General features: G+C 41.1%; 1 protein-coding gene across 1 annotated transcript in view; it reads left to right on the top strand.

Annotated features, from left to right (window-relative positions):
* The first annotated feature begins 6,321 nt into the window (after positions 1 to 6,321).
* LONP2 (lon peptidase 2, peroxisomal) overlaps positions 6,322 to 21,711 on the top strand; it is a 37,145-nt gene continuing 21,755 nt past the window's right edge. The window contains exons 1-8 of the mRNA XM_054640498.2: positions 6,322 to 6,636; positions 7,488 to 7,722; positions 8,401 to 8,532; positions 9,838 to 9,960; positions 10,747 to 10,907; positions 11,104 to 11,198; positions 12,443 to 12,701; positions 18,181 to 18,322. Coding sequence (XP_054496473.1) covers positions 6,404 to 6,636; positions 7,488 to 7,722; positions 8,401 to 8,532; positions 9,838 to 9,960; positions 10,747 to 10,907; positions 11,104 to 11,198; positions 12,443 to 12,701; positions 18,181 to 18,322 — 1,380 coding nt within the window. The 5' untranslated portion in view covers positions 6,322 to 6,403. The remainder of the gene's footprint in view (positions 6,637 to 7,487; positions 7,723 to 8,400; positions 8,533 to 9,837; positions 9,961 to 10,746; positions 10,908 to 11,103; positions 11,199 to 12,442; positions 12,702 to 18,180; positions 18,323 to 21,711) is intronic.

Consider the following 21,711-nt stretch of genomic DNA (forward strand, 5'->3'; position numbering starts at 1 on the left):
TGTTGGTAACATTTCTTGCTGTCTCGGATGGTACCAGAGAAACTGCTAATTAAATGGAAGACTCTTCACTGAGGCCAGTTCTGAAGTGTGCTTCTGCTTCATCACGAAGCTGCACTATCTGTCCAGTTTAAGAAAATTATGCACATCACAGTGACTCAGTAAATCTCATATTTGTAAATCACAAAACATTCTCAGCTATTTATTATAGACTTTAAAATGTCTAAGAATCCCGTCTTTCTTTTATATGTATTTTTATTTACAGCAGTTTTTGGCAAGACTCCCAGAATTTTTGGAACTGGTTAGTTTTTTAGTTTTTATAATATGTACTGAAAATAAGTTTGTACACATGACAGTTTTACAAAGAGGCAATAGGCAAAAACAAATGTACCTTTATCTGCCATGTTTTGTATTTTCTCTATCATAATTTTCTACAAGAGGGCCAACAGGGGAAAAATGTAGAACTGTGGATGCTCTTGTGCTTAGCTAATGCAGTAATTTCTATGAAAAATATGATTGGTTTAACTTGATTTATGTACATTAGAGGAATCAGCACAAAGCAGCAATGTTGTTGCCATGTACACATTATATGTTTGTGCTGTGGAGATTTCAGAATTTCAGACAATGAGGTCAGTGGCTACCTGACCTGAATTTCCACAACTATATTAGAGAGGAAATTGGTTCTAGTATATAATTTCCTGGAACATCCTCAGGGAGTACACAGTTATGATTACTTAGTGGCTTTAAATCAATGCAGTGGCTGGAACAATATTTATAATATTTGGCAGCTTAAAAATATTTGTGAAGATGAAATGATGGATAGCATTTGGACTAATGACCCCCTTCATTTGTATCGTGGTCAAACTGGCACTGGAGGGTGGGGTGACTGTGTAACACAGCCCTGCCAAAGGGCAGAGTGCAGGTACAACAGCAAAGAATGAGAAGGATTATTTTGCTAATTCAGACATAGGTAATTGCTTCAATTAACTTTAATTTTTAAGGGTTTCACCTCTGAACAATTGAATAACGTTGATAAAATTTGTTTGAGTAACTGAAAGCAGAGTAGGTCGTGGTTCATGTAGAGAATCATTATCCTGCAGATTTGAAAGGGATCAGGTAGGAAAACATTCTTGAATTGATTGACCTACAGTGTGCAGTTAATATCCTCTCAAACTGTTGGAAACACAGAAGAGTAACTAAATTCAGACCAGGCAGCCTATTTAGTTGCTAAGGAGAAAAAGCAAAACTCCTGTTCATTCCCAAACTTTACTGTGCTTATGTCTATGGAATAATTCTGGGCTCCATCCCACAGTCTGTGTGGACTTTCTGTAAGGTCAAACCCTAAAATTACTTCTGAACATTTGCATGCATTTTTAGGTGCCAGTCAGCAAATTTCATTTGAACAATGGGAAAGAAAATGCTCCCTTGGGTAAGAAAGACATAAAAATGTGATTCTGCAGCTCCTTCAAACTGTTGCTTCACTAAAATATTGACTACAAATATGATTGAGTTTGACTTGGAAGAGTATTTATTTCAATAAGCTCTGGCAGTAACTCCACTATTTTCCACATTTCTCTTCTTTGGTGGCAAACTTTTTTCTACTTTATGAGGTTAAAAAAACAGAGGGTTAGGCTTACAAAACCTTACCAAATATATCTAAGCCTCAAATGTAGCCTTTTCAGCTCTTTCATTCAGTTGCATTATACTAAGGGAGCATATTTTTATCTCTTACTAGCAGTTCTCTAAAAAGGCTGATTTGGCAGTATGCAGATTAAAGAGAAAAAAATAAATATATTCCAGGTAGTATGGTATTGTGTGCAGCAAAACTAAGTGTGAATGAAATTCCTTTTCAATTCCTTCAGCTGTATCCTCACCAGCACAGCTCTACTGATGGCATTGCTTTAATTTCCCATGGATATTTTCTGTCCTTTAGAAGTTCCTCTGAATCCTTATTTTTTTTGTGGTATGGATAAATCTGGTGTGAAAATCTGGTTAGGCAAGGCAGGTGAGAACTCTCTCTGCCCCATGCTATTCTAGCTCAAATTTCAATTTTTAACAGTAATTTGAATTCCTCTTCCTGTGTACCTCCCCCTGTCCCTTTCTTGGAGTTCACTCATACTTTTGAATAAAAGATTAAGCCTTTAAGTTCAGCTGCTCCAGTGAGGTCTGTTAGCACTTACTCCTAAAACACATTTTACAGTTGCCATAAAGAATCCTCCACAGAGCTTCAGCAATGTCTGAAAGGTCTCTCACTCTGTTAGTCAGTAAAGTGCTGCCAGCAGCTCCTGGTGTGTGCTCCATGTGCTGTTCTTACATAACCAACCGCAGCTTTTTAATCAATCAGGATCTGAAAAAAACCAAATTCTTTTGTGCAAGGGAGGAATGATTGAGGATACAAATAATAACAAAGACTACATTTCAAAAACAGATTTTAAAAATTCCACTTCAACCTTACACTTAGAAAAGTTGGACATTAAAATAAATGCACTTTAAAATGCAGTTCAGTTATATTATTACATCCTTTCAATAGCCTTACATAAACCTCCTTCCTAATTATGTTATTTGAAAGATTTTTGAGGTATTTGTGATGCAGGCCAAGATGGTAGGAAGCATCTGGGTTGGAGAAAATATTATTGAGGAAAACAATCTAATGAACAGAGAAGTTATGAAGTACACCTGTGCAGAGACCATGCATCCATATAACCCTGATCTCAGAATTCACAAAATGCATGTTTTATCATAACATGCATTTCAAAATTCTGACAGTAAATTCTTCATCTTGCACCAAGCCTGTATAGTTCTTATTGGATATTTCATATTAACTGATGTATAGAAACAGACCTTGAGTCAATTCAAAGCATATTTTCACAGCATCTTTAAGAAATATTGTTTTGTTGGATTTAAAGCCAGCTTATGTAATTGTTAAGAGAGGCTCTTAAGTTTTCACACAGTATAGAGAAAGAATTCAAAAGATAATGGGAAAACTTTTTGATTTATAGACATAGCAGTTGAGACTGGAGAGAAATAGTTCCTAAAGAACATCACTGCATCAAATAATCTGTGAGTATGAAACAGAAGCAGTATGAGAAAGGGAAAGTCTTATGACAGACTGAGAATCTTGTTTTATAAAATAGCTGCAGAGGGCTTGAGAGCTTTAAAGAGTGCCAGTGAGGAGGCAGAAGTGTGTGCACATCTTAGGAGAAAATTACTGAGCTTTAATCTCGAACACATTAACCTCAAGTCTTCACTGTGAGGTAGCTTGGTCTTGGTTTTTGGAAATACTGAGCTCTCTCTTCTGTTTGTGTAAACAGAAGAAATAATGCAGAGCTGGGGGGAGAGGAAAATGTATATGAGTTTTACAGGCATAAAATATAGATATCTGTGAATTGCAATCCTTTTTAAAGAAATAGGTCTTGAGAAGATCATTATTGCAAAATCCTTAGTGTGGTCTCCCAAGGAGCTCGGGAAGAGCATGGCTATGCTGTCAGTCTCTGAAGCACATGAAATGAATGCCACTCCTTACATGCTTACCTGGGACCTAAACCAGTGCCCAGCTGTTCTACCAATGAAAGTTCTGTGGGCTCCAGCTGTTGTGTCAGTCCAGCTTCAGAGAGGAAGCAGGGGACCCTGCAGGACACAGATTTATGAACTGGGGAGCACAGGTGCCCTACACCATCTGCTAGAGTGGTCCCTGTCTCTACCCCATTGCACTGCCACCCATCTCCTTCAGCCAGGCTTGTGCTGCACCCAGACCAAAGCAGGACCACCTGAGCTCTGTGAAATGGGGCTGTAGCCAAACAACCTTCACACAGGATTTCACAGGCAGGGAACATTGAATGCAAACACTAAGAGGGTATTATATGACATTTATATAACATTTGCAAGATGATTACTGCAGTTATAGGCTACCCACATTTTAAGGAGGATGAGACTTTATTTAAAAACTGAGAAAGAGAAGCTCGAAGTTAAGCCATGACTCAGTCATGGAGCACTGGTTGTGGTCACTGAGGAATGATATTTATTATAGGAGGCAACTCTTCAGTCTGTTGGATACAACAGAAGCCAGTCTCTGGAAGCCAAGAGTACAAGTAAAAATTGCAAGGTGCAAATTTTAACCAGGTAATTAACTACTGAACACCCATAGAGGTGGCAGGTGCTCTCTTGCAGTCACTCATTACCAAGGCTGAATGCCTTTGAGATACAGTGGAAGTCAAAAACCATGGACTTGATGCAGAAGTTGCTGGTGAGAGTTAGAGGAGGTCAGACCCTGTGGCAATTGTCCCTTTTAATCTTATATTCCCCAAGCTGAAGGCATATCTTAATACTTACTGCTACACTGCTTCTCCAGGTGTCAAGAAATGTTCAGCTAGTCTAGAAAAACATTCTGAAAGGTTGTTGCTCAAATGTGATCTATTTATATTTAAGCAAAATACAATTTGGGGGATCCAGTACTATCTCGACATCATAATCAGGATGTGACCCTGTAGTATTGCTTAGGGCACACAGTAAAACACAGCCCTGGGTATTAAGAGTTGCTCAGGAGAAACTGAAAGGAATTTAGAATTAATTATAATAATTGAGATTTCTTGATATAGCTTCAGAATTAATTAAGAAAGTATTGTTAATGACAACAGATACCAGTCATCTCTGAAGGAAGTAGAAAATGGTAGTCTGCAGAATAAACACGATGCCATTTGTAGATTCTTTTTAATCAAAATACTCAAACTGAGAAAATTACTCAATAAACATGATGAGCAAATATTTAACCTTTAGGTTTAGTTTGTGTTCATATTCCAAACAAATACAGTTAGAGATGCTTAAACATTTGTAATTGTTGAACATATGTTTACAGAGTGATTATATTTAACATTGGGAAATTCACAAAACACTTTCCACATGTGTTATGTGCCCTTTTATATTAATGTTTTCTAAATGTCATGTTGAATAGTACATTAAATTCCAGCTTCTTTCTAAGGTACCTGAGGTGGTAGCTTTAGAAGATATTTTTCTCAGCTGTAATAACTTCTTGCATTTAAATATACTGGTGGTATTTCCATATATCCTATTACCGTGCATTTTCCAGTAAACCAACAGATGAAGGTTTTAATAAACCCCATGATTAAGCAAGGTTTTAACTGCAGCAATCCTTTTGCATTTCAAATTGTCAGTTTGCTGCTACTGTGATTTCCCCTCTGTACAGGATTACCTTTGTTCAGCAGGAATCATGCAAGGCAGTGATTAACAAGAGATTGGCCAACCTAGTTCACTGCATTATGCAATTTTGATATTGCACCTCATTTACCAACGGGGGAAAAAATTAAAAAAGAAAGTTTCTAAACCCCACATTTTTGTCTGAACTCTCCATAGGGCCTCAGTGCTTGGAGCCCTTTCACCTGGGCTGTTTTAGCTCACTGTCCCAGTGAGCTGTGGGCTGGCTGGTGCCTGCAGGGCTGCTGAATTCCACTATGGCAGTGGAACTCCCGGCAGTGAGCGAGGCCTCAGCAGGCAGGCAGGCTGAGAACGGGGAGCACCAGATGGGCTTTACATCTCGCTGCCCTGGGGACCCGCAGGGAGATGTGGGGTCTGCAGCTCCTCCCTCCGCTTCGGGACACTCAGGAACACGTGGGAGGACTCCTGCGCTACCTGCGCCTCCTCAGCAGGAGCAACAGCTGCTTCCCATGCAGGGCAGAGCCAGGGGTGTCCTCCTCTGGAGACATTTCAAACCCACCGGCGGCGTTCCTGTGCCACCTGCGCCAGGTGACCCTGCCTTGGCAGGGGCTGGGACTGGGTGATCTCCAGAGCTCCTTCCAGCCCGAACGATTCTGGGGCTCTGAACCAGGATGCTGAGCCCTTCGACCCGGAGCGCGGATGCAGGAGAGCACAGTTGTGTGTAAAAACCAACAAAAAAGGGGATTTCAGCTCGTAGCAGTCCCACTTAACAGAGGATTTGTCACACGCTCCCTCTCTAATGTCGGAGCCCCTAGCACTCCTCAGAGCGCTCAGCCCACACCCATTGCCAGTGCCAGCCTGACACCTGCCGGCGGCCCAGCGGCCTCGGCAGGACTGAAGGGGACCTGCTCGGCTCGCTGTTTGCAAGGAGATCGGACCCGAGAGGCCCCGGGAGCGGCAGTAGGAGCAGCGGGAGCGCCTCGGGAGCGGCGGGGCCGATTCGGGGTCGGCGGGATCGATTCGGGACCGATGGGGGCGATTCGGGGCCGGGGCCGGGGCCGGGGCCGGGCCGGGAGCAGCGCGGCCGCCGCCACCAGGGGGCGCAGCGGGCGGGGCGCGCGAGGCCGGTCCCTGCCGGCGCCCGTAGGGGGCGTGGCCGCGGCGCGTGAGGGGCCGGGCTGCCATGGCGGCGGGGCCGGCGTGAGGGGCGCGGGCAGGACGAGGGTGGCGAGCAGCCATGGCGGCGGGCAGCGCTATCCAGATCCCGACCCGGCTGCCGCTGCTGCTCACGCACGAGAGCGTGCTCCTGCCCGGCTCCACCATGCGCACCAGCGTGGACTCGCCGCGCAACATGCAGCTGGTGCGCAGCCGGCTGCTGAAGGGCACCTCGCTGCGGAGCACCATCATCGGCGTCATCCCCAACACCAGCGACCCCACGTCCGACTGCGACGACCTGCCCAACCTGCACAGGTGCGGCTCGGCCCGGCTCTCCTGCCGCCCTCGCGGCCTGCGGGGCCCCCGGAGCCCGGCCCGGCCTCCCCGGCCGGGGCTCGCCGTGGGGTCCCCCCGCGGGGCCGCCCCGCTCCGGGAAACGCCTCTGCCCTCCCCTAAACCCGGTCTCACAACCGACCCAGCGGGCCAGGGGCCGGGGACGGGCTGGCCGGAGGGGAAGTTTAAAAAGAGGCTGAGGTGGCCGAGCAAAATAAGACGAAAGAAAGCAGCTCTAGGGCTGTCGCAGCTGTTAACCATAGGATTTTTCACCTAATAGGTAACACGGATATTGGTTTAGTTCACATAAAATAAAAACAGCTGTATTTCTGTCCGGTGAAACTTACATGATATAACCCTTGCTTTCGCAACTTTATCGTATCAGTGGACTTAGTCAGATGTTGCAAGAAAATAACTTCTGTTGTAAATCTGCTTCAGTAGCTCCGGTGATCTAAAATATTGATTCAGTTCAAGGCTGGGAAGAACTGTCATTTACAGACACTCCCATTTCCCAGTGCATATTGCTTCAGCAGAAGTGTCAGTGTGCCTGTCCACAGCCAGATCCATTATGAAAAAATGACATATGTTTCTAAATTGCATAACTGATATTACAGTACCTTTCTTAGTTTTTCTTAACTCATTTGTGTTCAGGTTTTAGGGGTTTGGTTTTGTAATCTGTGTTACAAAGGGAATTGAATAATTTGATTACATTTCACAATAGGAACTATGACCCATCAGGGTCTTGCAACTTACAGCTTGGTTGCTTCTGACAGGGAGCACACAAAATGTTCTGTGGAAGGTGGCAGATAATACAAGATTTGATCTGGTTTTAGGATTGGCACTGCTGCCCTGGCAGTTCAGGTGGTTGGTAGCAACTGGCCCAAGCCCCATTACACGTTGCTGGTGACAGGCCTGTGCCGGTTCCAGATCCTGCAGCTGCTGAAGGAGAAGCCCTATCCCATTGCTGAGGTGCAGCAGTTAGATCGACTGGAGCAGTTCACTAATGGCCATAAATCTGAGGAGGAGCTTGGAGAGCTCTCAGAACAATTCTACAAGTATGCAGTACAGGTAATTTGTTTTATTCTTGTGTGTCACATAACCTGCGGGTATACTTAGGCTCTTTACTTGTTTTCTATCTGCCCTTCTGTTTCTCCAGTTCCTATATTTTTCAGCAACTAGTAGAGTTTCAGTATTTCTGCTACAAAATAAATGTTACTGTTACAGTTTAAGGTTTCTATGCCAAGTTCCAGGGTGTCTACCCAGCTCATTGCAGCTGAATCTTGTGCAACTGCTTGTGTTGGTGCTATAAGTTGGTGTTTCATATATAGAAATACTATAGATACATTCTAGTAAAAGATTTGATGAATTTTTACAGAGATATAAGAACTTATATCCAGTAGGATATATTGAAAAACAGTAGATAAGGATGTATTGAAAAACAGTCATGGGGAAGTTTTTAATCTGTGTATGTGGGGGAAAGAGGAGATGAAAATATTGAAAAAAAATGCTGCAAACAATAATGATACTTTTGAACTTCTGAAACAAGCAGAAAGCTCAAAGTCTTGGTGCTCTGTGCTGAGTTAGTGCCTCATCTGTGAACTTTGGTGAACTTATTTCAGTAGCTTTTTGGCAAACTACCTGGACATGCTTCAGACTGAAAGCCACAATCATGTTCAGATCAGAGAGGCACTGAGCTCATCCCAAAGGGGCCCAGCAGCCATCAGTGTTGTTCCCTGTGTGTTGTAGCTGGTTGAGATGCTGGATATGTCCGTGCCTGCGGTGGCAAAGCTCCGGCGCCTCCTGGACAATCTGCCCAGGGAAGCCCTGCCCGATATCCTGACCTCGATCATCCGAACTACCAACCAGGAGAAGCTGCAGGTATCGTCTTCTTCAGCTCTTTCACTGCTGCTTAGGTGTGCTGCCTTCCAGAGTCACTCACTTTGGGTAATTTTGGAGTTGCTTACACTTGTGACTGTACAGTGATAACATTATGCCAGCAGGGATTTGTGTTACAGCTGAGCATGAGTGCTTGCAAAATGGTTTGATGGTCTGGTTTAAAGTGTTTATATGCATGTGGCAGAACTCACCCAAGGTAAATAGATCTAGTTGGGAAATCTTGGAAATGGTTCACTTTATTAAACTCAAATTAGTAGAGCATGGACTTCTCATAGTAAAGATGAAAAATCTGTCTTCAGGTTGTGTTGAAACTTTGCATATTTATCCCAGCTGACTGATCATTATACGTGTCTTAATACTAATAACTTCAGAATTAAAATACTTTTAGTATTAGATTTAAGTATTTTTAAAAACATCTTGAAGTCTGGGTTTCTTTAAACTGAGACAGTGGTTAAATTTCTATCAAATGTCAAAGTAAATCTGTGCAAAACTGATCTTTATGGCTTGGTGCTTATTCATCTGATTTCTGTATTTGCTTGCTGTGTTTTGGAAGTTGTTCCTTTTCTTCTCTAACTGCTTATGCTGCACCTGGAATTGAGTGTGTGTTAGGTTCTTTCAAAGCACCACAAGTAGAAATTAATGCAGTGTAATGTGAAGGGAAGGTGTGTACTGTAGCTGAATATCCTGCTGGAGGAAGGTACGTTAGGTATTGGTGTGTCACTTTTTCATTTTTAGGAGTTCTAAAGAAAAGAGCAGCTGGTGGAAGCTGTGGAAATACAGAGGAGTAGAATTCTACCCATTTCCACACATTAACTTCATTTAATATGAAAATGAAATTGTGTACAAAATATTAAAAAGACAAAATAAACAAATCTCTGAACAAAAACCTGAAGGCACAAGGTGATTTTTTTCCCCTGGGTTACCCAAGGAGATGATGCTGTAACTTTTTTAACAGGGCCATCTCTTTGCTGAGGCCCAGTAATTGAAAAATAGAACATTGATAGATGCTTGCTACAGAAAATGCAACTGAAATATTAAGATGTTTTCAAACGAGACAGGGTAAAAGAATTTTCTCTAGTTTGAAGTGGTTTGTAGTTCAGGCATCCATACCCTTGAGGCCTAGATTTTGTGTACTGTATTCTCCTTGCTTTTTTTGCTACCTGTTTTCCTAAATCCATCTATTCTGTACCTCTGGTCTAAAGACAGTAGCAGTACCTCCATGTTCCCTTCCCCCAGAGTGAGGATTCATCACTGTGAACTTGGCTGCTTACAACTCCCTGCTCTCAGATTTTAGATGCTGTTAGGCTGGAAGAACGGTTCAAGATGACCATACCATTGCTTGTTAGACAGATCGAAGGCCTGAAGCTGCTTCAGAAAACAAGAAAGTCCAAACAGGATGATGATAAAAGGGTATGCAGCTTTAAATGTGGAATACTTAAACATTCTAAATAAGGTGCACTTTTTAAACAGGCTGATGAATGCATGATTTTAATCTGTGTGTTTTTAATATGTAGCCATAGCTGGCAACTTTGGCTGTGTAGATACACAAAATACAAAATATTTGTTTAAAACTGCCTAGGCTTTATTTTAATGTTTTTTAAATTTAATTTTTATTTCATTCTGAGCACTTTGTGACATTAAATGAATGTGCAGATTCCTGAGGTCATGGTATGCACCCAGTGAGTTCTGGCCTGTGCAGTGAAAGGTGTATTGTTTACTGATGGCATTGCAGATGAGTGCCAGCTTTTGAACTACAGATAAAGAATGGGTGTTGTAAAATGGAGCTTGTTCACTTTTGCTGCATCTAACTGCACTTAAATAGTTTAGTAACTGGAAAGTCATTGAGAAATGAAAAAAGATAAGAGAGATTTACCCATTTTTCTGCTTAATATGATGAGCTGCAGTGCTTGAAATACCACAAATAGCTCCTTTCAGTTTTGTTCTTGTTTTGTGTTGTTTTAGAGTTTAGCCTATACAATAAACTTACTTAGAAAATATATAAAGAACTGTAACTTTTTAAAGTAGCACCAATAACACTTTTTGAAGTTAATTTCTAGAGTTGAAACTTTGTTGAGTTCTGAATTCTTCTGTGCACCTTACCTGTTTTTGCCATGATTTTCATTCAAAGGCAAAGTCCACAGGTTATTTAAAACCCAGGACCTGGTGCAGTTCTGTGGCTCTGTTTCCATTGCACAGGTTGTAGCTATTCGTCCTAATAGAAGAATCAGCCACGGAAGCATTACAGAAGATGAGGAGGAAGAAGAAGATCATGATGATGTTGTCATGCTAGAAAAAAAAATTAGAACATCCAGTATGTCTGAACAAGCTCTTAAAGTTTGTCTTAAAGAAATAAAAAGGTAGGAGGCTTTTAAATGGTGGTTTCTTTTAAAATTTAAACAAATCTTGCAGACCTTCTCCTGTTTAATATGTGTTGGTTGTTTTTTTGAAATGATTTTAAACCTCAGGCACAAATTGCTGCCTCGTGGTGCAGTAGAGGCTTCCTTTGCATTTAGTTTCTTGTTGGCCTTTTGAATTCTGTACTTGCATTTCCAGATTAAAGAAGATGCCTCAGTCAATGCCAGAATATGCTTTGACAAGAAATTACTTGGAACTGATGGTAGAATTGCCGTGGAACAAGAGTACAAAAGGTGAAACCTTTCTCTTAGTGGTGATTCTTGTGCACAAGTGTTTTAGGACAAGTAACTATCATGTAAACTGTGAATTGGTTCAGTCTTGTAAAAACATTGTGGGTAAGTTACTGTAAGCCAGGTAAACCATTACACTTCAGTTTTAAGAAGTCTAACTGAATAGCCTGTGTAGCTCAGTTGGATATCTAAGAATGTAGATTTAAGAAGTGTTAAGAATAGTTTCATTAAAAAATGAAGATGTTACTAATTACAATTTGTGCCAGTATGTATCAAAGAAATGGACATCTAATTATTTCTTATATGTCAGACAAAAAACCCCTTTGGGAATTTCTGTAACATTGGTCTTTCTGAAGAAGATTCTGGTTTATCTTAAGCAAGTGTGGTAAGAAACAAAAGGATAAAAAAGCACAACTGTACTTAATTTTAATAATTACAGCTTGGGGTGCAGTTGAAAAACTGAGTCTATATCTGCTTTGTACTGTAGTTTTTGGAGTTGTGAGTAGAGGGTGATACTGCTAATACAGATACAGTGTGCAAAAATGGAGGTGAGAGAAGAGTAGGAACCAACTCTCCTGAGCAGCACAAGTAGGTTAAATGGGCAAAATTACTTTGCACAAGGTGGACTTAGCCCACTTGCATGTCCATCCCTACCCTTCTGGTGGTACTTGTAGTGATGAATTGTTGCTGGTTTGAAATAGAGCCCTGGCTGTTTACAAATTTTGTAAATATTTTCTTTAATCATGAAATTGTAAAAAGATCTGCCTACATTTACTTTGCAGTATTATTCAAAGAATCCCCAAATGAGTAAAATGTTTGTTGACAGCCATGTCCTAGCAGAATGTTTTTTTGGTGGAAATTGCTCTTTGATCTTTTAGAATTAAGCTGTGTCATGTGAAGTGTGGTGTTTTTACTTTAAGCAAAGTTTGTGAGTGTGACCCATGTGATTGCTACTTTGAACTCTGTAGCAAGAGTGAATAAAAACACACATGATTACAGAAATAGAAAATCATGATAATGACAGCCAAGGCTGAAATAATTATCAGCACTGTGTCATTTTCAGTACTATAATCCATCCAGCTAAGAAGGAGATCAAAGAGAACTTTAATACCTTGTTTTAGAGAAGCACTGTCTGTGCTATGTGTGAATGGGGACTGCCCTGCTGAAGGGATCTGTTGCTGCTGTAGGATCAGTGTTTGCATTTGCAGGGCAGATGTTGTGATTGATCCCTGGCTGTGTCCATCCAGATCGCCTGGAGATCCGCGCAGCCCGCATCGTTCTGGACAATGACCATTACGCCATGGAGAAGCTGAAGAAGAGAGTGTTGGAGTACTTGGCTGTGCGACAGCTTAAAAACAACCTCAAGGGCCCCATTCTTTGTTTTGTGGGGCCCCCAGGAGTTGGTAAAACCAGTGTTGGAAGATCAATTGCAAAGACTTTGGGTCGAGAATTCCACAGAATTGCTTTAGGAGGAGTCTGTGATCAGTCTGATATTCGAGGCCACAGGTAATTACTTCTTCTTTTCCTAATTGCAGTTTTTTCTTTGCAGAATGTATTGCTTGCTTTCACTGTTCAGCCAATACAGAGAAATGGTAAGTTTTTATTGCTATTCCTTGGTGTTCAGTGGACTTCCTTGGGAGAGAATTTTAATGGGAATGGATGTTTAGTGCTGTGGTGCAGCCTTTATTCTTTCCTCCTGCTGCTGCCTTCTATTTTCATAGGGAATGGATTTCATCTTCAGTTATTTTAGCACTTTGAAGTAAAATTCTGTAGAAAGTTTAATGTAAACTCTTGATTTTTCTGCTTTTTAAGAGAGATGTAAAGATGTAATTATCCAGTGTAACCTGTGGTAGCAATACGTTCTTTCATAACCATGTTTGCTGCTAAAATACAAGAGGAAACTTGGAGTGATACATGAAGGTTGCTAGAGGATAGCAATGGACTTGTTTGAGCACTGTTTCCCTGTTTCAAAAGGGTATCTATGCAAGAACACCTAAGCTGGCAGGTTTCAAAGGAGATTTTTTGGGATGACATTCCTTAGGACTGTTTTTGATGTTGGGCTCTTTATGTATCTACTTTCAGTATTTTAAATCTGTATTAGTCCATTCTCAGTCCTTGCACCTGGAAGCATAATGAATGGGCAATAGTGATAGATAACTGCCAAGCATCAGTGCAGCATTTTTGTTTCCATTACACTTATTTTGCTTATTGCATGCAGTGTAGAAAATCTGGAATAATGATTTTTAGTCAGGTTTTCTTTTTTAACTCATGCTATTGAATAAAATTTTTCCTTACAGCAGCAGGTGAATACTGTGAATTAAAACCTGTCTGTTATTTTTTTTTATGCCATCTAACAGTTAATTTTGCCCAGAGGCTATGCAGCTACTCTCAGTAGGGTACACCTAAAATAGAATGTCCTAAAAACAACTTAAAATGTGACTCAACAACATGTGCTATTCGAAGTGAAGCCACTAGAGGCTGTGAAATACTCAGCATTATGGAAAGTAACTTTTCCAGAGCAGAGCAGGACTCAATCCTCTGTAACAGGGAAACCACATCTTGAGCTTGGCATTATAAACAAAAGTCAAATTTCCCATCTTGTGCTTAGACCTCATAAAGAGTAAAGACAGGGAGAGTCATATGAGAGAGCCTCTCAAAAGCTTTTTAATTCAGATGTTTGTGGCTGTCACACATTTTTGAGGGCATTATTAAGTTATTAATTCAGAGGCTAATTTCATATTTAAGGTGTATGAAATTAGCCAATGGTAAATATTTGCTAAGAGATTTTATTTTTCACCAGTGAAGGAAAATGTAATCTAGAATTAGCAAGAATATTGTGTGGTTACTGTCAACAAGCAAGTGTATAGTTTAAAAATGAACTTCAGAGCAGTTGGTACCAGGAGTCCTTTGTAGCCAACTGCTTTTTCCAGTTTTTTGTAGCTAAAATCAAACCCACCTGTTGCATACTGGATTTTAAATTCTGCTTTGGTTAGTTTTCCTCTTTCTCAGAATAAGATTTAATCAGCTTAGAACTACAGCTTTTCTGTAGAGCTCTGTAGTGTCCTTTTGTGTGAATAAATCCTTCAAGTTACTCCCAGTCAGGTGAATGCACGTTGGCAGTCTGGTGGCAGCCAGAGGGAGGTGGTCACAGACTGTTGCTTTCTGAGTTTCACTGTCAAGCAGACTGATTTTCTAATATTACACCTTGGAACACTTGAGATTGTTTTTCTCCTAAAAGCTCTTGGGGCTTAAGTTAAGGATTCCATTAACATTGCAGGGGAACAGTACTGTATGTGCCTACTGATGTACTGAACATGTAGAAAAATGTACCAAATGTACTAGAACATTCAAAAGGAACTGTTTCAGCTTGACTTGCAAGCAAACAGTGCCTGAAATAGCTTTCACTTGGCCACTTTGGTGAAAGGTGCAGATGAGAGACTGAGCAGACCAGGCTCTGGGAGAGCAGCAGGCTGGGCTGTGCTGTCTCAGTAACTGTGCTGTCCCACCTGATGTGTAAATGTGGCAGTTGGAGCTGCCCAGGTTTGGCCATTTCACTGGGGATCCTGTGGGAACCAGCTTGGGAATCCTCCACTGATTTAGTAAAGAGTGACAGGCATTGCTCTGCATTCCCAAAATGAAATCATCCTCTTGGTACCAAAGCAGAGCTCCTTGATCAGACATCTTTCAGCTGTTGTCTGCATTTACCTCTCATCTATACCATGTGTTAAAGTATGTTGGTTTACATCTGTCATTTACTTGTATTTAAAAAGAAAGATAAAAAGAAAAAAACTCCACAAACCACTCTGAAGAATGACTTAGAACTTTTTTCCAAGCTGCTTTTAAAATCTCCTCGGTATTGATATTTTGTATCACAGGAAATCACACTCTGTTGTGTGTTTTTTCTATTTCTGAAAAGGAAAGATGTAATTGTGCCATTTATTTATAGTGGTGCTGGTGAGGTAAGTGTGAAGCTCTGCTTTCTCACCTTCATGTGAAGCACCCCTCCTGTATTACCCCTGCTTTGCAGTTTCAGAAGCTTGGACAGTTCACTTCTGCCTTAGGCCTTTGACTTGTTCAGGTGCAGCTGTTGGAGCAGAGGTGGATTCCTCACCAGGACAGCTGTGCTGGCAGAACTTCTGCACAGGCCTTGTTGCACCAGGGAGAAACAACTTCAAACAGCTTCACCCAGGAGAGGAAGGAGCTGTGTTAGACAAGTACAAAGCAGAGATTTGTAAAGCCCTTGAGTGGATGCAGTCTCTGGCCTTGCACCAAAAAAACCCCAAAAAACCAAAAAGGCTGTGACCTTGTGCAAGGACTTTCAGAAACAGTGGTGTTACCTTTGTTATCCTTTTCTAGCCCTGCAGTTAAAATATTTTAAAGTATTTGTCTTGAGATCACTGTGAAGAAAGTGAGTCCTGTTTCTTTCTTTCAATAAATCTAGCACTGCTTTAAGGGTTCTGTTTCCTAGGCTTTCCCAGTTGACTTTTGGAGAACCAAGAAGGCTGGATTTCCCAGCTGTTTTTCCTGCATTTTCTAGGATACACAGTGCCTGATGACATACTATACCACTCTAGTGTTTTGTTTAAAGGTACTTTTTCACTCTATATAAAAAGATTACTAAGTTGCAGACTTCTGCCTGGAGCTCTCAAGGGGGGTTTGGTTTTTTAAAGTGAGGTAAGTAGGAACCCTGCTCTGTGCTTCCTGTTTTGAGTGGGGAAAGCTGACTGTCCTCTGGGTTTAATGCAGGGAAAGAAACTGCATCAAAAAATGAGCAAAGCAATGTAGGATATTGTTTAACCTCCTTTCAACCCAGGCAAAAATAATGAATTCAACATCACATTCAGTGAAAGTGTTCCTAAACATTAGCATTTAGTTTCACACCTTACAAGGCAAAGGTTAACAGCCAGACAGATAGATGGCCATATCTGCTTGTAATTTTAATATATTCTGGCTGGTTTTATATGTAGGGCCTGCTTTACCAAGGATTCTTTTGTTGAGGTGTGTTCCCCTAATAACTTTGGAGATCTCAAGCATTTGATTATTACTATAATAAAATATGTATTGGTCCATGTCTAGTAAATGAAGAGGTACTACAGATTTAGACTATTGCATCTGTTTGCCTTCATTTGGTTTATAAACCAGCCTCTTTCTTAAAACTCAGTGGAACATGGATAGCTCAAATCTTCATGGGATTCAAAAGGACCAAGTAAAACTGTATCTAAAATCACAAACATGCATTAAAAAAGGGTAGTGTTTTAAAGCATGCACTTGAGAATAATGTAGCAAGCAAGAGCAAAGAATGTTTGATGTTTACCTAATTGTGTTACCCTATTACTACCGTAAGCAAAATATTGAAACAGTTGGGCTGCATTGTCTCTGAAGCATATAAAATTATTCTCAAGTGCAGGGAGTACTTTGTGGTAAAAACAACCCAGAGGAGAACAAAACTACCACCACCAAACAAAACCCAAAACCACAAAAAGAAAAGAACCCAAACCCATAACTGAAAAAAACCCAAATCCCCCAAAACCAAAGGAATGCCCAAACTGCTACACTGACACATTTATTTACACTGGTAAGTGATTCACTTGTGTGACCTGCAGCTCTGACTGAGTCTCCTCATTTTCTGAATGCACTCTGTGGGCTGCTTTCCCTGTGCTGGCAGGGCTGTGGGTGGGCAGGAGGAGGAGGAGGAGGCAGAGCTGCCCATGCAGAGTGCTGATCTGTAATGAACGTTCCACAGCAATCCACTCCCTTCTGCACACTGACACTGCACTAAAGCACTGAAGGGAGCAACTGTTGCCTGCCAGCTGCTTCAGTCTTTAGCAGCTGCTTCAGGAAGGTCCTAACAGGCAAACTGAATTTCTCCTGCATTGCTGGCTGTTTAGAAGATCGTAAAACCTTTTATTTTTTGTCAGATCTAGAATTAAGTTAAAATTAAATTTTATTTACTGCAATTTGTTTCCTCAGTGGTTGAATGTTACATGGAACCGACACCATTGCTGTGTGGTTTGGGTTCTGTTTTTTTGGTTTTTGGGGGTTTTTTATATATTTAAAGTCATCTCTAGTATTTTTTGAAATGAGTCCCGTGGTATTTTTGGTTTCATGTTTGTAAATGTCATCCTGTTTATTTTGGACAGTAGTGAACCAGATCCTGTGGCAAAGCAGGCCTGTTCTGCTTGTCTGCTTTGTGGGTCATGAGCTAGATATGTAATTCAGCACTTAGTGTATCTCTTTCTTCTTAGAATTTCATGCTCTTAATTATAGTGCTTTGAGTAGTTATGGCACAAGCAGGAATGAGTGTGATAAATGCAGCAAACAGGGGTTGTATACATCTGTAAAATGTAGTTCTGCTCTGTGTGTGTTATGGAAAAAAGGTTTTACTGATTCGCTAAATAAATTCAAATTCGTCATTTTTTGTTTCATTGCAGTGTTCAGCTTTTCACTTTATATTGAAATGACAGTAAATACTGTTCTTTTTGGTGGGTGTTTATTAAACCATGCTGTCAAGGGGACATTGACAGTTCAGCATAATTGGAATTTTGCTCTCTTTTGTAACATGCTGTGTGAACTCTGTTGTGATGACAAAATCCCAGCATTGTAATTATGAAAATGTTTTTATTAATGAGGTTCCCAAATCTGCTTCTGCTTGTTCTTACAGTACAAGGATGCTGGTACTGCAAGATGTAAAGGTGTCCACAAGCTATAAAGTTTGGATACACTTTAATGCAAATTATTATCTTTGCAGACCAGCTAGTTCACCATGGAACTCAAATTTTCATCTGCTGTTACAATTGCCTGTATTAGCTCCGTTGTATATTCCATATTTTTATCAAGTATTCCACAAATTTTTGCAAAAAAAGCAAGAATTATTGAAGTGCTGTTTGTTCTCCTATTTTGCCTGGAGTTTTATTAGTGATATCTTTGGTGCTGCTGCTCCTGTTGCCTGTGTCACCCCCGTTTCCCCATCCCCTTTCCTTCGCAGGCGCACCTACGTGGGCAGCATGCCTGGCAGGATCATCAATGGGCTGAAGACTGTCGGGGTCAACAATCCTGTTTTCCTCTTGGATGAGGTGGATAAACTGGCAAAGAGCTTGCAGGGGGATCCTGCAGCAGCCTTGCTTGAGGTAAGAGGTGTCAAACTGCAAGCATTGTTTCATTTGAATTTTAAAAGAATTAAACTGGACTCAGAAGATTCACTGGACAAAAGAAGGTCTGGCAGTGCCAGCTCTGTTCTGATATTGCAATATCAGCTGCTGAGTTCTGACATGGGGGGTTCCTGTCAGTTCCTTGGGCACAGTGCAGATGCTGTTACACAGTGGCTAAGTAACAGAAATCTCAGTGAGCTGTACTTGAACACAAGGAAAGATTTTGGGATGTTTTCTGTATTTAAATAGTGTTCAAGCCCTGAACATCACTTATTTGGGGGACTTAAATGTATTTTTGAAGCTCTTGATGGTACCAGCTTATATTGGAGCTAAGCAGTTTACCCAGTGCATAATATGGACCAGATGCATGTTCTCTTAGGAGCATTTCTTTAATTTGTGTTGTAATTAACTTTCTGAACTTGGATTTTTCATGTAAGTCACAGATTCCCACTCCTTGACTGATTATGGTGTGATGAGTGTTTGGCTGATTATGCTGTGATGAGTGTTAGCTTTCCATGAGAGTCAGGTTTTCCATGAGTGCATTTTTTCTGAACTTCTGGCACTCAGATATGAATTGCTCTAATTTTGAAGCAGATATTACACTTATTTTATCATGAAGGTTTTAGAGTTGTCAAAGTTGATTTCCTTAAAGACACAACATTCCAGAGATTCAGTTGATGACTTTGGTGAATGAGATACTGTTGGAATATTTTGTAAATCTCATCAAGTGTTGAGGTATTATTAATTAGGTTAGTTGGGCTTTCAGGAGGCCAAAACTGGAGTGATCACAAGGAAGATAAATTGAGACCTGTGCCTTGCAAGCTTCATGCATCATGTTGCAGACAGCAGTAAGGAGTTGTCAGAACCTTCATCCCAATTTCCATTTTCTGGAGTGTGACGTGATTACAATTCCCTTTTCCACCGATTTGTGCATATTCAGTGCTTTTGTTCTAGCAGTTTGCTAGAATAAAACATTCTCTTTGCTTTGGAGAGAGGCAGGAGCATGTCCTCAGGTGTGGGGGAGAGACAAAGCATTGCCCTTCCCTGGGCAGAAGCAGGCTGTGTCCGTGTTCCTGTGCCAGCACGGACGGCACAGGAGAGAATGAGGGAGGTGCTGGCACAGTGGGGCTGGCCCAGGCTGAATTGCTGGGAGTGCCAGGGCAGATGCAGCACTAATGCACAGTGATGGTTTCAGGATTGTGCATGCTTAGAGATTCCTTGTACTGCTGTAGTTTTACACCCTGCCTTCTCTTTTATGTTCTCTCCGCCCTAGGGGCTGCCATGTTCCCACTGTTGCAGCTGCACTGCTTCTGGCATGGTGCTGTACCTGTTTCAGTCAAAGGGAGAGGCATTAGTAAAGAATACCCACATTATTTGAGCTAGCCTGGCTGGCTGTCACAGAAGTGACTTAGGGCATAATCCTAGAAGCATCTCAGTTGTCAGACCTGAGGTATGGTAGCTTTAGTAGGTGGGGGTGAAAGTGGTTCTGATAGTATTTGCCTACCGAGTCATTCTAATGACTCTCTTGACTGACAGTGCTTAATGCAGTGATTTAAATATGAAAAATGCTACTTAAATGAAGGTGTCATGAGCTCATCTGGATGCTGTATGACATTCTGCAAATGAAGTGTCAATTGACTTCCTACAAACGTCATTATTTTCTTCCTGCTAGATAGTGGAAAATTACTGTTTTGACAAGGCCAACGAGTTCTTTGAAAATCAGTGTATGAACAGGCTGTGGTTTGAGAGCTCTGTTTTGATCTTTGCATGTTAACATGAACTAGTAGTAATTTAAATGTGCTAGCAAAGAGCGTGGCTTCACTTCTTTAGCTTTTAAAAATGACAGTTATGGTCCTTTACCTGTGCATTTACCAAGAGTGTAGTACACTTTTTTAGGGTGCATGAAGGGCCTCAAAGTGCAAAGAAAACAAGCAGAGAAGTGTAAGAAATACATTATTCCTTGTGCTATTCCTCTGAAGGATTTTATTTACACTTTGCTGAAAGTGTAATGCTCTCTGTTTCTAAGTTTGCTGATACCTCTCCTGTCATTTGTCTTTTAGGTACTTGAACTAAGCTGTCCTAATTCTAGTCAATGAATGGATAAAAATACCTGAAAATCAATTTTTTTCTATTTAGCTGGCTGTTGTTTGCTATGCAGACACAATGATTTGGAATTCCTTGGAAAGAGTGTTCCAATCGTGAATCTAGATCTGTAGATTAATATTGGTAATTTTATTCAACCTTTACTGGGTTTTATAATTGTTTTTCATTCCCTGCCCTTCAGTGGAGAACAATTGTGGTTTTCTATTGTGTCAGTTGTGAAGGCAAACAAACTTAATTAATACCTGTTTAATTGGTTGTGTTGGAATTCTGGTACTTTGTTGCTACTTTGAGATGTTCCTGTTTTCCATCTTTTAAAACCACATTCTCAGGGATATTCAGCTCTGCTCCTGTCATGGATTTTTCCAGCTAAGCCTCATAAGATTCACTTCCCACTGCCTGCCTGGGCTGCAGGGTTTATGTAAGCCCTGCTAATTGCCCATTAGTTGCATCTGGAGAAGTAATTGCTCTATTAACCATGGCTGGGCTGCTCCCCTGTGAGATCTTTCTATCTCTCTGCTGCTGGCTAAACATCCCGAAGCAGGTGCTTTACCTCTTCTAATGGACAGATGTCTCATGGCTGGACATTACAGCCTCATTTTCATCTGCTTCTCGTGGTTTCTGTGCTTGGAAGGTCCATCTGGAGGGAGCAGAGGTGGGGGTTATGCTGGAGAGCAAACAGTAGGCAGTGGTCACCTAACTGCTGCATCTGCTGTTCACACTGCTGCTTGTGTGCTAAGTGCCACCATTAAGTATGAAAGGCACATCCTTTATTCCTTAATGTGGAGGTGTGTTAAATTCTTGCTGTCCACAACAGGGCATATTCAGGAAGAAAATTGCCATCCCTGTGAGCTTGGGAGCAAAGCTTGGTGCTTTCTAATTGCTGGATATGTGTTTAGTTCTAATGCTTCTGCAGAGCTGTTGCTTCAGCAAGACAGAATGTCTTCCTATTTCCAGTTACTGTTCATTAACAAAGGAATATTTTAGTCTAAATTTAGATGACCTCTGTTAAAACCAGAAGAAAACAGAAATGGATCCAAGTGCCTGATAGTGACTATTTGTATGCAGGGAAATTAGACCAGGAGCATAGCCAGGCAATTAAATGTTCATGGAATTTATTCTGGATTTTGTGGTAATAAAAAGCTGTTACAGAGAAGCCTTTGTATGCATGTGAGCTATCTGTCATAAATTAGCCAAGATATTTTGTGCACTGAATGTTCTTTTTGTACTTCATATTTCTGTATTAGTTGAGTATCTTGGAAGACTTT

This window comes from Agelaius phoeniceus, chromosome 12, assembly GCF_051311805.1.
Source record: "Agelaius phoeniceus isolate bAgePho1 chromosome 12, bAgePho1.hap1, whole genome shotgun sequence".
In the NCBI taxonomy this organism is placed as follows: Eukaryota; Metazoa; Chordata; class Aves; order Passeriformes; family Icteridae; genus Agelaius; species Agelaius phoeniceus.